The sequence below is a fragment of the Notothenia rossii genome (assembly GCF_949606895.1).
Source record: "Notothenia rossii genome assembly, chromosome: 5".
Lineage (NCBI taxonomy): Eukaryota > Metazoa > Chordata > Actinopteri > Perciformes > Nototheniidae > Notothenia > Notothenia rossii.
The window spans coordinates 36,824,033-36,839,393 of NC_136903.1; the positions used below are offsets into that span (position 1 = coordinate 36,824,033).

At 40.8% G+C, this 15,361-nt stretch overlaps 2 protein-coding genes and 1 long non-coding RNA gene across 11 annotated transcripts in view; 1 reads left to right on the forward strand and 2 right to left on the reverse strand.

The window, feature by feature from the left end:
- Nucleotides 1-15,361, reverse strand: part of LOC307041402 (transcriptional repressor CTCF-like) — an 81,021-nt gene that overhangs the window by 39,112 nt on the left and 26,548 nt on the right. For 6 of the 9 annotated variants that reach the window (XR_013808745.1, XM_079684780.1, XM_079684779.1 and 3 more), the window contains one exon: nucleotides 14,627-14,764. The exons of the other annotated variants lie outside the window; for them this stretch is intronic. Coding sequence is in view for 5 of the 6 variants with exons in the window: in XM_079684780.1 (XP_079540906.1) it covers nucleotides 14,627-14,764 (138 nt within the window). In the remaining variant the exon portion in view is untranslated. The remainder of the gene's footprint in view (nucleotides 1-14,626; nucleotides 14,765-15,361) is intronic. 9 annotated transcript variants of the gene reach the window in all.
- On the forward strand, nucleotides 8,298-13,044 carry LOC307041403 (uncharacterized protein). Its single transcript, XM_079684787.1, has 9 exons — nucleotides 8,298-9,154; nucleotides 9,479-9,644; nucleotides 9,767-9,995; nucleotides 10,115-10,673; nucleotides 10,843-11,050; nucleotides 11,182-11,439; nucleotides 11,579-11,750; nucleotides 11,876-12,024; nucleotides 12,121-13,044. Exons 1-9 carry the CDS (start codon nucleotides 8,699-8,701, stop codon nucleotides 12,297-12,299), a joined length of 2,376 nt encoding a protein of 791 aa, XP_079540913.1. The 5' UTR covers nucleotides 8,298-8,698; the 3' UTR covers nucleotides 12,300-13,044.
- Nucleotides 13,056-14,620, reverse strand: LOC307041405. Its single transcript, XR_013808746.1, has 2 exons — nucleotides 13,788-14,620; nucleotides 13,056-13,408 (listed from the first exon to the last, which is right to left on the reverse strand). It is a non-coding gene; the product is annotated as an uncharacterized lncRNA (long non-coding RNA).

Genomic DNA, 15,361 nt, shown 5'->3' on the forward strand with positions numbered 1-15,361 from the left:
TGGATCTATTGCAGCGAAACTTTCCCGAAGCCACAAAGATTCTGTTGAGAAGAACAGATCTTATTTGTGCAAAATTGTTGATATTGTGAGGCTGTTGTCCAAACTCGGATTGCCTTTTCGTGGGCATCGGGAGGGAAGCGAGTCAGAGTCGCGTGGAAATTTTCTTGAGGTTTGTGGATTTTTCGCCGAGTATGATTCTGCTTTTAAAAACATGCAGTCCAACTATTTCAATGCTACTAGCCCGGATTTCCAGAACGAAGTCATTGACATATGCGCTAACTTAGTTCGTGCAGAAATTGAAGAGAAAGTGCAGGATACTGGATTTTTTTCTATAATTGCAGATGAGGCCAGGTCTTGCAAAACGGAACAATTATCAGTATGTATCAGATATGCAGAGCAGCTTGAAATCAAGGATCGTTTTTTGTGTTTTATTGATTGCTCAGCATCTGGCAACGCGGCTGGGATTGTGGAAGCAATAAACAAAGGACTTGAGATGTGTGGACTGAAACATATCCCAGTTGTTGCCCAGAGTTACGATGGTGCCTCCGTCATGTCTGGTCACGTTTCTGGTGTGCAGCAGCGCATCAAAGAGACCCACCCATACGCAGTGTACGTGCACTGCATGGCACACAAACTAAATCTGGTGCTTATGGAGTGTTGTGCTGTCAACCGCAGCGTGAAAACATTCCTGAACGTCATTGACAAACTCTACTCTGTATTTGCAGAGCCGTCAAACCATCATCGATTCATTGAAATGCAGAAATCACTGAATCTGAAACAAACTGAAATAATACAGCCAAGTGAGACAAGATGGGCGTACAAGTGGCGATCTGTGAATTCCGTTAAAACTCACTACTCTGCAATTATAGGGTGCCTGAGAGAAATGAGTGACGAGGGAGACAAGTGGTCTGTGGAGGCCAGTGGCCTTTATGCCCACATGACCAGAATGTCTTTCATTACATGTGTTATTGTATTGGAAGACATACTGCGTGTGATTCATGTTACGCACAAGGCCCTACAGTCCTCCAGCTGCACACTCTCCGAAGCTGCAGCGCTTACCGACAACCTGAAGGCGCACCTCAAATCTCAGAGACAAGCAGATACGTGGAGCAATATGTGGGGATCAGTGAAACAGTTCTGCCGGGACAACAACGTGCCAGTACCTGGGGATGCAGATGTTGAGTGTCAGACTCCGGGTCCCCTTGCACCCAAAAGAAAACGGGTTACAAAACCCCCGACCTCCCTCGACAGTTTCCTGGTTACAACTACTTTGGGCCAAAGAGAAACTGATGAAAGTGGCGCACAAATGTCACAGAGTGATACAGCTGGATATCAGCAGCACCTCTATCTCCCTGTGCTGGACACCCTCATCAACGAACTAGACAGACGATTCACGGGAGAGTCCATAGAGCTGGCACGAGCATGTGGAGCAGTGTTTAAATGTCAGAAAAAAGGAATTGAACCTCTCGTACAAAAATACGCACAGCTGCTCAAAATTCACCCTCTCCTTCTTGGAGCAGAGATGGACCTTGTTAAAGCCTCTGCTGTCGCACCTGTTGCACTTGAGCATCTCCGAAAGACTGTTAAAAAGGAGAGCTATCCAAATCTATACAAGATGCTCCAGTTGGCACTGACTCTGCCTATCGGATCTGCCACCTCTGAGAGAAGTTTTTCTGCAATGAGGAGAATTCGGAACTGGCTGCGGTCAACGATGGGAGGAACAAGATTTTCCTCACTTGCGGTTCTTCACATTGAGGACGACATAACCGCACAGCTGTCACCTGAGGGGATAGTGGACGTATATACGGAACGTAAAAAACGGCGATTAGCCTATATAAACATGTCCACGTGAGCTCTAGTAACAGCGTCCCGTCGTTACAGGTGTAAAACCTGAGAGCATTTTAAATCGCATTTCAACTAAATGCTTATATAATCTGTAGTTGACTTGTATAGTTCAGTGATGCAAACACAGGTATGGTGAAAAAAGAGAGAACTATTCGAGGCAGAAAAAAAACAGCGTAATATACCATCTGACAAAGGCCTGTGCTATAATGCTTCAATTAACTGGCTATTCTTTATAATAAACTCTGATCAATAGGAGACAGAGATGTTAAGTTATAAATCAAGGGTTTTTATTATTATTTACAGCAGGGGTGGGGAACCTTTTTCCTTTAAATGTTTACAACATCCTCAGAGGGCTGTACAAATGATTGAACTCAACCTGTGCTTACTGTGCTTACAAATAAAGACACAGCCACGCAAACACTGTGGTGTGTACGGCTCCTTATGGGTACTGCAATATCTGAAGAGCTGGAGCTGCGTTCCGGTGCTCTCCGTCAGCACTCTAGTTTATACTCTCCTTTCAGACGAGACATACCACGTGAAGACACGTTACGCTCGTGTCGTGTTCAAGGAACCTGTCCTTGGCCAGGAAAAAGAGGCACTCACTTGTTTAATTATTTTGCGGTCTAGATTTCTTCTTCTTTTCTGAAGTGAGAAGTTGTCCGTCAGTCGGACTGACGTACTGACGTACTGACGTATGGACGGACCCCCCCCCCAAAAAACCTCTTTGGTTCTCCACGAATTACACAAGTCACCCAAATCAGCATTAAAAAAGCGGGAGGCTCCGAAAAGCGACTCATTTGCATCACTGATAGTTGATTTAATGTGTGAACGAGGCGATGTAGAGAAGGTAAAGCTGTCATTATTAGGCTGTTATAAACTGTTGGAGTGGTAAGCAGCAGGCCTATTGTTTTTGGATATTTGTGGAGTCAGGTGGTCCGTGAGTTTTTTTATTGGTGAAGTTGTCCTTGGTATGAAAAAGTTTGAGAAACACTGCGCTAGTGGATTGTCAAAGGGGGAGCCTCACTGCGGGGAAATTATACAGATGGCTAGTCCGCCCCTGAAAAATGTCTATGCACACGTTATTATTAATAATAATTTAAAAAATTGATTAAAAAAATTAATTAATTAATTAATTTTAATTTTGTAATCATCTCGCAACCCCCACTCGGGATCTCAGGTCCCCCCGGGGGTGAGCGGGGGTTACCTTGGTTGGTGATTGGCTAATGGTTACAAAAGCCAAAAATCATTATGACATCATAACGTGGCCAAAATCTGATCAGCTCATTTTCAGACAGGTTTTTATAGAAATGGATCAGGACAAAAGAGAATATTTTTTTCCTGAAACTTTCAGAATCTCTTTACACAGAGGGGACACATGTTAATGTAGAAGAGACATGAAGAAGAGGATTTTGCATAATATAGACCCTCCAGAAAAACGCGGGCAAAAATCCTTGATTATGCGGGCTAAATTCCTTGATTATACGGGCTAAAATCCTTGATTATGCGATTAAACATGCGGGGTTTTTATGTGATTTTATGCGGTGAAATTGCGGGAAGTTGCGAAATATGCGGAAAGTTGCGAAATATGCGGGGAAAAAGAATAAAACATTTTTTAAATATTGGGCTGTCTTATTTATTCTCTCTCACACACAACCTGCCATTAACGTTAAACCCCTTTACTATTGAATTAAACACATTCAATGTTTAGTTATTGTAAAAGCAATTGGGCTATTTTAATCTCACACACCCCCCCCCCCACACACACACACACTTCTCCGCCTCATTCTGTTTTCATTTACTCGTTCGTTATCCGATCAGCTTCAATCTTGTAGGCTACTCACTTCGTTTCTTGTAGCCCTCGAAAGGGTTTTGGAGGTTGATGCTCACCGTCGATTTTATCCTATGCTCCAACCAATATACAGTCTATGGCTCCAACATACAGTTGCACGGGGTGCAGAATAGTTTCCCCCCACTTTTTGCCCGGTCTTTAGTAGAAATGTTCGTCGGTAAATGAGATGGATTAGATTTTTTCATCTTGGTGTTTTCTCCATCGTGTGAGCTCCACACGTTCACTCTATAGTGTTGTTTACATTCTGTGATGCGCGAGCTGATGACGTCACGTCAAGACGAGTTAACTTTTTTTTCTCTCAACTTTGTGTGGAAAAATGCGGGGATTATGCGGCCTTTTCATAAATCTGCGGCCTTTTAAAAATCTGCGCCATTTTGCTGATTATGCGGTAAATTCTGCGATCGCAGAATCGGTGACCTCTAATAGTTAAGCTAATATTCTGTGTTTATATGAAAATCTCATTGACTTTAAAATTATAATAACATATTAGTATTATGATGCAATGTGACAAAATCTTATTATGGCATACATACAATACTGATATTGTTACAGCAAGATCACAATATAATGGTCAACGGCTAGTCTGTGCGTCTTCCAGCTGATGTTTTATGTAATATTTTACTGTATATTAGGGCTGTACCCAAATATCCGTTCGTTGGAGTACTATTTGGGTTTCAATTTCGTTATTTGGAGATTCCTTTCTTTTTTTTTTTAAATGAATTTATTGAAATCTCCAATATCAACTTAAGAGCTTGTGCCTCTTCGGGGGGTGCTAACACTTAACCATAAACGTTATTGTTTACGTTCTCCGTCTTTATATGTAGATATGACTTTTCTCTGTTAATCTCCGTCACGTTGTTTACATACCAACATCAACTTCCTGTCAACAGCGCTAACTCTCCTTCAAAATAAAAGCATGTCCATACAAAATAGGAAGCCAAGCCAAATTACACTTAAGACATATATGATACACAACTGCAACGAAAGTAACAAACACAATGCAATATCCTTTTCAATGTCAGAGAACACAAATTGTGTTGTATACATTAAAAAATAACTATAAAACAACAATACTGTAGAATAACAAAATGAATGCGAAATACACGTGTTGAAGCGGTTCGCTGCAGATTACTATGCACCCCCCGTGTGGGCCGAATATTCGCTGCTGATTACTACCGAATATCCGGAGCCCAAAAAATGGTATTCGGGACAGCCCTACTATATGTTCCTATCTATTAGTGTATACATACATTATTTTTTCAAACATTACCTTCTTCATATTTACTTTGTTAGAATGCCTATTTTCATGTTAGGAATCTTTAAGGTATTGGGTCACACCAGGCAGTGACATCCATCTCTATCTTAATCTGGCGTCCATGTTCTTTAGAGTCTAGACATGTCTTGACTAGAGGGCGAGGCAGATATTTTAATGGTCTAATAGTCGGGTAAATATGCAGAGCAGAATTGACTGGGGCATACAGCGTGAACACTTCTCTATGTACTGTTTTGTAATGACATTCTTGGCAGCTTTCAATAAACCTTCATTGTTCATCAATCGGTTTTCCAGTGTATTGCTCCAAAGAATTCCCACTACAGATACAGTGGGGCAAAAAAAGTATTTAGTCAGCCACCAATTGTGCAAGTTCTCCCACTTAAAAAGATGAGAGGCCTGTAATTTTCATCCTAGGTATACCTCAACTATGAGAGACAGAATGGGGGGAAAGAATCCAGGAAATCACATTGTAGGATTTTTTAAGAATTAATTGGTAAATTCCTCGGTAAAATAAGTATTTGGTCACCTGCAAACAAACAAGATTTCTGGCTCTCAAAGACCTGTAACTTCTTCTTTAAGACCCTCCTCTGTCCTCCACTTGTTAACTGTATTAATGGCACCTGTTTGAACTCGTTATCAGTATAAAAGACACCTGTCCACAACCTCAAACAGTCACACTCCAAACTCCACTATGGCCAAGACCAAAGAGCTGTCAAAGGACAACAGAAAATAAATTGTAGACCTGCACCAGGCTGGGAAGACTACATCGGCAATAGGTAAGCAGCTTGGTGTGAACAAATCAACTGTGGGAGCAATTATTAGAAAATGGAAGACATACAAGACCACTGATAATCTCCCTTGATCTGGGGCTCCACGCAAGATCTCACCCTGTGGGGTTAAAATGATCACAAGAACGGTGAGCAAAAATCCCAGAACCACACGGGGGGACCTAGTCAATGACCTGCAGAGAGCCGGGACCAAAGTAACAAAGGCTACCATCAGTAACAAACTACGCCGCCAGGGACTCAAATCCTGCAGTGCCAGACGTGTCCCCCTGCTTAAGCCAGTACATGTCCAGGCCCGTCTGAAGTTTGCTAGAGAGCATTTAGATGATCCAGAAGAGGATTGGGAGAATGTCATATGGTCAGATGAAACCAAAATAGTACTTTTTGGTAAAAACTCAACTAGACGAGTTTGGAGGAGAAAGAATGCTGAGTTGCATCCAAAGAACACCATGACTACTGTGAAACATGGGGGTGGAAACATCATGCTTTGGGGCTGTTTTTCTGCAAAGGGACCAGGACGACTGATCCATGTAAAGGAAAGAATGAATGGGGCCATGTATCGTGAGATTTTGAGTGACAACCTCCTTCCATCAGCAAGGGCATTGAAGATGAAATGAGGCTGGGTCTTTCAGCATGACAATGATCCCAAACACACCGCCCGGGCAACGAAGGAGTGGCTTCGTAAGAAGCATTTCAAGGTCCTGGAGTAGCCTAGCCAGTCTCCAGATCTCAACCTCATAGAAAATCTTTGGAGAGAGTTGAAAGTCTGTGTTGCCCAGCGACAGCCCCAAAACATCACTGCTCTAGAGGAGATCTGCATGGAGGAATGGGCCAAAATACCAGTAACAGTGTGTGAAAACCTTGTGAAGACTTATAGAAAACGTTTGACCCGTCATTGCCAACAAAGGGTATTTTGTTATTGACCAAATCAGGGCTCGACATTAAGGACTGCCCGATGGCCTGGGGCCATCTAGTATTTAGCTCGGGCAATGAAGCCTCACCTGCTTGTTGCCCGCTCGGGCAATGAAGCCTCACCTGCTTGTTGCCCGCTCGGGCAATGAAGCCTCACCTGCTTGTTGCCCGATCGGGCAATGAAGCCTCACCTGCTTGTTGCCCGATCGGGCAATGAAGCCTCACCTGCTTGTTGCCCGATCGGGCAATGAAGCCTCACCTGCTTGTTGCCCGATCGGGCAATGAAGCCTCACCTGCTTGTTGCCCGATCGGGCAATCTATTATGCCAGTATCATGCAGCTCGCGGATCCAGTAATGAGTGACCCGACAGTAAAACTAAACATATCTATAACTAGTTTAGGTAGTTTGAGAGGTAATTAAAATAGCTACGAGTGATATTCTAACCTGAAGTGTGTTTTTTGTCCGCTCACCGCTGCATGTGATCATGCAGAGCTGCGTGTCGACTCGTCAGCAGCAGCTGATCTCTCTCTCCCGTCAGATTAGACTTCACTCGCGTTTATGTCCATATCGATCAGATCGAGCTAGTTCTAGCTAATGATATGAATACCTGCTTATTAAAAGACACCTAAAAAATAAGTGTCGCTATGCAACCGGGTGAGGCCACAAAGTATAGCAAAAAAATTGAAATTGTACAATATAATATTGTGGTGGTTCATCTTATAATACAGTCTAGAGAATGCACCAGACAGCATCTACAGTAAGACCTGGAAAAATCTAAATGTTCTAGGGGGAGGCCCCCCAAACCCTTCGTGCCATTTCGTCCGTGCGCATTTTTCAGGGCAATCTCTATTAGGCTCAGGGCCATCTGTCAATTAGCTTCGATGGCCAACAGGGCCATCTCCCAAAATCCTTAATGTCATGCACTGCAAATACTGATTTTCCACCATCATTTGCAAATACATTCTTTAAAAATCAGACAATGAGATTTTCTGGATTTTTTTTTCTCATTTTGTCTCTCATAGTTGAGGTATACCTAGGATGAAAATTACAGGCCTCTCATCTTTTTAAGTGGGAGAACTTGCACAATTGGTGGCTGACTAAATACTTTTTTGCCACACTGTAAGTCATTGTCATTCTGTACAAAATGGAATGGGATTTGACAAATTGCATTTTATTTTATTGTATTTACTTGCACTATTTTATCTGTTTTATTGTGTTGCACTGTTGGAGGAGCCTGTGACTTAAGATTTTCCTCGACATAAGTACTCTGTAGCTATGTACGAATGACAAAAGCCTTGAATCTATATATGCATTGTGTATAAAATGGTAAAGTTGACCTTAGGAAGAACAACTGCTGCAAGGAGCAGCTTATAGGGGGTACAATCAACTTAATAAAATTGGAACAAACGTGTTGTTATACAGCCATGTTGTACCTGTTTTCTTTTGGGGGAGTAAAATATGTAAGCTTAAATTGTATATAATGCAATTGTTTTTCAGTTGGATTACATTTTCAGAATAACCTGGAGCCGTTTTATTTTGATATCTGTTATAAATTGGTCATTCAATAGTTTATGTTTTATTGTTAACATACTATTAGGCCATTATAAATGAGTTGGTATCCGTACGAGCGCTGTGTTCTTTATACAAGTATTGTATTAAAGTTTTAAATGTTGCGATTGTGAAAACCTTACAACCCAGCGTTGCGAAATGGTTGTCTCTTAAAGTCCATGTAATGTCCAAAATAAACGTTATTCTGTGTTAATAAATCTCTTCATCACTTTCCACTTTTTCATTTGACATATCAACATCAATGATTCTTTCCATAAATACCCCCCAAATAACATGAAATGTGTGCCACTTTCCCGTGTTATTCCGCTCCGGAAGCAAAAAGCTTGCCAGCCATTAACCCAGCTGTGTGACGTCACACGTGGCAAACACCAGCCTCGTCTGGATTGTTTGTTTTGTATCCTTCCGCTATTTTCGCTCAACATGTGTGTAACCGGACCTCGCTAAACTTTTTTTATCCAACAATTCATGATGGTGAAGCGATGTGTAGTTCAGTTTTGTGGTAATTCAAGCCTGTCAGGTCACAGTGTACACGAATTTCCGAAAAACACGACCGTTAGACGTCAGTGGATCCGTTTTGTCCAGACCAAAAGAGCGAACTTTCATCCGCCGCACGAGAAATCACAAGCTGTGATATGTGGTAGCCATTTCACCCCAGACAGTTTTGAAGGAGCTTTGATGGTGGAATTAGGCTACAAGACAAAAAAAACGCTTAAGTTAGATGCTGTACCCACCATAAACCCTGAAAGACCGGCCGAAACTCCAAAAGCATCAGGCACAAAGAGAGCCAGATCTGCTGCATGTTCGTCGGCAACGACTGCCAGCAATGTTGACAGTTTCTTCACTTCGTCAGGCAAAAAAACGAAAACAAGTGAAATATGCCCACATCCTAGAAGGGCTGTTTCCAAATTAGAGGTGGCAAGGGTATGTGTTATTTCATTTATATCAAATTAATATGTTTTGTTTTGTTTTAGACTGAAAACGAATGTAGATCTATGAGAGTTTGGTGTGCTGTATTTGTGGGGCCTATGATAAAAGTGTGATTTAAGTTATTCAACCCATTTCTGGGGAAACATACATAAATAGTAAGAATTTGAGTTGTTAAGATGTGTGCCTAAATAAAATAGAATTAGCTTGTGTGCATATGTCTGTCTCATTAAAAGCTAAACGTTTTGAGACCAACATGATTGCTGCAGGATCCATCCCTGAAATTGTTAGGTGTTTTTAACTGTTTGTTTTTGGTTCCAGTTGCTGACAGAACAGGATCATGTCTCGAGCGACTCAGATGTTTATATGGAATCTAATTTGCCAGAAGATCCTGCTGCAGCTTCGGTGACTGAAAGCACATTGCCACATAGATCTGAGGCAAGCACACAGTGCTCAACTCGAGCAAGACCTTACTATAGAAGCAAAGGTACAGAAGAAAACAGTTACAAAATATAGATTGGTGAATTGTTGTTATCATGTGTCTCAGTATCACTTTTGACATTCCATGTGTTGGACAATGTTATGGTTACTATCATTTCCAATTTACAGGGACCTCAACAGATCCAGTTATCATGGTTGATGCATGTACACAGTATGAAGAGCAAGAAAGTGCATCTACACCAACAGTGTCAACACCAAAGAAAGGTTGTGCTACACTTGTATTCAACGCTAATCAGACACCCATCAAAGATGACTCTGACTCTGACTACAAGCCTTCGGAGCTGTCGATTGATGAGGCATTACAGGAAAAAGAGGAGGAGATATGTGAAGAAGATAGGTTAGTTGTGTGTGAACATACCATAGTTTAGTTAGAAGGTAATGAAAATTAATATAAACAGATTTACATTAATGTACTTGTAACAAAACACATCATTGATAAAGTTTTTTTGCTTCCAGACAAAGGCAAGAAGAACTTTTGCACAAATGCCCCAGGAAATATGCACAAGACAAGAAGTATTTCGTCTTTGAGGCCAATTTGTTGGAGCTGTTCCAGTATTGCCCAATTTGTGCTGGATCAAGTTCTAGCGAGGTTGTTAACAACATTGGCAGTTTAGTGCAGATCAGGCAGAAATGTGGAAACTGTAAATACACAAGAGTATGGAACAGCCAGCCATTTCTCAATCAACTTCCTGTTGGAAATCTGATCATGTCGGCATCAATTTTGTTGTCAGGAAGTCTACCCTCCAAGATTCTAAGGGTGTTTGACATCATGAAAGTTTGCAGGATTAGCCGCAATACCTACCATCGTCATCAATCATCCTACATCATCCCATCCATAGTCAACGCCTGGCAAACAGAACAGACGAGTCTTGTGGAGAGACTCAAAGGCATGGAAGGTGGCATACATCTGACAGGGGATGGTCGTTGTGACAGCCCTGGCCACTCGGCCAAATATGGAGGCTACACGGTGATCGAACAAAGGATCAACAAAGTGCTGGATACCCAACTAGTCCAGGTAAATAGTTAGTGAATTAAGTACATGTAGTAATATTCTTGTACATGGTACAGTACAATTTACCACACTTCTAACTTAATACTAATGAATGCAAGGTATGAAACCACCATACAAATACAGTATAGAACAATGATGACATATTACCAATGTTGTTTATGTCGTTATTCAGAGCAATGAGGTAACCAGCAGCAATGCTTGTGAGCTCGAGGGCTTGAAGAGGTGTCTGACACTCCTGACCGAGACGCATGAGCTGGATGTCGCATCTATGGTAACTGACAGGCACAAATCTATTGCAAAGTACCTGAGAGAAGAGACTCCGCACAACCCCCGCACAGCAGAGCTGAAACATCACTTCGATGCATGGCATATAGCGAAAGGTGTGAATTTGTGTGCTCATTATGGAAGTAGAACTGAATTTATTAGATTATTGTACATTTGTGTTGTATTATATATGCTTCTTTGCTACATGTACAGTATGTTGGTAATTAATTGAATCTTTTAATTACAGGACTTGGTAAAAAGATCGATGCCCTCGCCAAAAAGAAGGGTTGTGAAGATGTTGGTTTGTGGAAGAAATCGATCATTCACCATATGTACTATGTCGCAGGGACAGTTCCAGAAGGGCAGGCTGACTTATTAGGGGAAAAGTGGAAGTCTGTTGCTAACCATGTGCAAGACATACATGAGCATGATACCGAGATATACCCCATGTGTGACCATGCCCATTTACTAGGTGACAACAGAAATAAACAATGGCTTAAACCAGGTACATGGAAAATGTTTTTGCACATACTGGAATAATTTAAAGGCAAAATTAATTTAGTTGCCAAATCAGAAAGCCACCTACCCAGGCAGCAGTCCTGGTGTTAATCTCTTTCCCTAAAAATGTAAACTATTTATTGCAGGATCTAAGCCAGCTGAGCTGCTGAATGACATCTTAACCAATCCCCATGTACTTAAGGACATCAAGAAGATCTCGAGTACATACCAAACATCATCTCTGGAGGCATTCCATAGTTTAATCATTCGCTTTGCACCGAAGCATACAGGATTCATGTGGCTCTGTCAGCTTGCTAGGTAACTAATGATAATCTGGTACTAAATGGATTTCTTTTAATTGTGTTTTAGGGATACTTTGATTCTATATTTTCTGTAATTGTTCAGTCTACATAAGAAATAATCGTTTTAAATATTTATTTCAGGTACTACTTGGCAGCACTACACTACAACGAAAACAGTGCAAGACTACAGGCTGTGACTCGAGAGGGCCAAGAGTGTTTCACAATCCGTTTCCCAAAGTTCAAAAAGGGTCAACATTCAGTACGCAAGGAAAAGACACCAGCAACATATAGTAAGTTTAGATAGGGGACAGATTTTAATATACCAAATTACCAATACAGTAACACATGAGCATTCCGACCCTGCTAAACTATTCTATTATTTTTAGAGTACACAACAAACATTCTTGAAGATCTTCTGCAAGCCTATTCTGACTCGCCACAGGACTTGAGAGAGTCCATCCAAGAAGTCCGTGACCAAGAACCACAACCTTTGGCCTCAGAGATGGACCACCCCGATAAAGATGAGGCAGTGCGTCAGCACAGGTCTCGGTTCATTAACCAGTAACAGTGTTTACTAGACTATCTTTAATCATTGCTTTGAAATAAGATTCCTGCTTTCTTTTGTGGTGTGGTTCTTATCTTGTGTAAACAGTTCCTTTTAATTTTGTACAAAAACTTTTCTTGTATCTATGGGTGATACTTCATAATAGTGTACTTCAAATAAAATTGACAATATCTCTATGCTTATATACTGTATTAACATAATACCTGGCAGACTGTCAAACTGGTTATTGAATCCTCTGGTGATCAGCCATCAATATTATACATTTTTCTTTTGTTGTGATTGTTTCTACTCACTCATATCACTGATATTATTGCCTAATACATTACATTCTGCTGTTTATGTCTGTGCTTGTTGGTGGGGTGTTCTTCTTCTGGTTGATCAGATTAGCATTAAATATATTACTATCATTAGTAGAGAAGCTGAATTAAAGCCCTAAGAATTTAAAAATACTTTTGAGCTGTGAATGTTTCCTGATTGCTATAAACATTGATCATGGGTGCTGGAAGATTGTGCACAAAACTCGGGTCAGAATTAAGGTACTACAGGTGTTATGCCAGCTTGAGCTAAATGTCACCAGAGTACAGTGAACTTGCCTAGTGACTGAAATATATAAAAGTTGAAGTGAAATAAGTAAGGCCAAAAATGAATTACGTCTGAATATCTTTATTATTTTTACCACTTTTAATTATTTGTGGGCTCGCACATATACCAAAATAGACTAATGTACACTGCAATAAAGATCAAATGTTACAAGTGAAAAATTAACAAAAGAACCCTTTTTTATTTATCAAACAGTAAATAAGTACAATCTTACAAACTTGTGATTTGGAAAATGTTATATTTACATGTTTCTTTGGAAAAATAATATTGTTAATGATGTACTTTGTAAATTATTTACATCGTGCAAAACCATTTTAACCGGTTCAGCTGCATGACTTATGTCAAATTACAGATTTGGCCATTGAAATCCCTGATAGCGGCCTCCCGGCTCAGGGTAAGTCTTCCGTATCTCGGTTACAGCACATGCAGGCAGCGGGACTCTGATTTTTGGGCCGAGTACACCCCAGCACCAACGTACAAACTGTCGATAAGCTGTATATCGATACTTCCTAATGAAAAAAAAGTATACAGATTATAAATATATTTGGAGAAAAATAAAATGTTATGTAGTACTATTATGTAGCAATGGTTACAAATTGGCTTATAACATGATATTTGTATTTTACTTGTACAAAATAAATATGAGGTTGTACATGACTGCTTGACAGAATCATAGACCTCATATATTTCCTCACATGTGTAGTTGTTTCTTTTCCCAAGCATACATTGAACTTGCATACACAGAAAAAATAAAAGCCAAGCTGTTTTTGACTGCTTTAAAGAGTTTAATGGTATCTTTAAAAGTGTACCATCATATCTGTAGCGACTAAAAGTATTATATGAAAGCAAAGCTGCAATAGGCAGTTGGGTCAATCAATATTTACTTACTGGTGTAGTGGGCCATCAACTGCTCTGTGTTGTTGTTTGTACTGAAGATACGCTATTTTCAGTGTCCAAACACTGAGACAGCCTTCTCTAAAGCCTGGGTGGCTAATAATGCACCTTGGTTTCTCGTCGGTGTCTTCTGTCTGGTCAGTAGGTTGCAAACTGTCTATTTGTTCCATCACCTGCCAGATCTCTCTGCAGCATACGCATTCATCTGCAGTGGGCATGCTTTCACAGCATTGACATGTACACCTGAATATTGTACATAACATTAAACAAAAACTATATCTGACGGACGTGTGAGGAACAGATGACAAATTAAGATCGACATTTAGTGCAGGTCAAATTAAATAAAACAGAATTTACCATTCAGTATTGCCGACTCGAGTCTCGCCGGCTGCGGAATCCGCTTCTCTTTCACAAGTTTCTGCCTCGTTGTTCGATTGCCGGGCAGGAGGCTCGTACTGATAAGGCAAGATGCCTTGAAGTAAAAGGCTAGCTGGTTCACTCTCTACTTCTGTAACTGAATCCAGATAACCCACCGAATCTGAGCTTGAATGATCGTTGTCGCTGTCGCTGTCTGAAGTTGTCGCGTCGCTTGCCATTTGGACTGATTTTATAAAATGTCAATGTTTGCCACGTGTGACGTCACCGCTCGTTCGGGAGTGATCGGGGGCGTGCTCGGCAAACTTCGGAACCAACATCGGTTTTTAACGTATATGTCATTTAATTATGACCAAACTTTAAACATTTTTATTTATTTTTATTCTGGCGGTATCTAAACTACATGTTAAAAAACACCAGTGTTAGATGCATTACATGGCCTTTAACACTAGTGTTACCTTGAATAGCATGGATAAATTGACCCGTAACATGATTTCTGTAGCATGGGCTGATACAGTTGATCTCCTTTTGCTTTCCTGATGACAGCCCTGAGCTTTGCTGAATCAAAAGTCTGCTACCTGACTGTCCCTGACAACCTGAGGGGGAGAGAGAAATGTTACACAGTAGAACATATATTATTCTTCACACATAAGGCACTTTCGCAAAGGAGTACTTTTTGGTTTCACACCAAAAAGATCTGGAACTAGAACCTAGTTCATGCGAACCTTTTCACCCCCAGATAGTTCCTGCTAGAGGTGGTACTTTCCTGGGGAGGTTCCAATTTCTGATTGGCTGGGCGAATTGCAAACCACGCCGTAAAACTGAGTTGAAAGTCCGTGTTGCCCAGCGACAGCCCCAAAACATCACTGCTCTAGAGGAGATCTGCATGGAGGAATGGGCCAAAATACCAGCAACAGTGTGTGAAAACCTTGTGAAGACTTACAGAAAACATTTGACCTCTGTCATTGCCAACAAAGGGTATATAACAAAGATTGAGATGAACTTTTGTTATTGACCAAATACTTATTTTCCACCATCATTTGCAAATACATTCTTTAAAAATCAGACAGAGTTTTTCTGGATTTTTTTTTCTAATTTTGTCTCTCATAGTTGAGGTATACCTAGGATAAAAATTACAGGCCTCTCATCTTTTTAAAGTGGGAGAACTTGCACAATTGGTGGCTGACTAAATA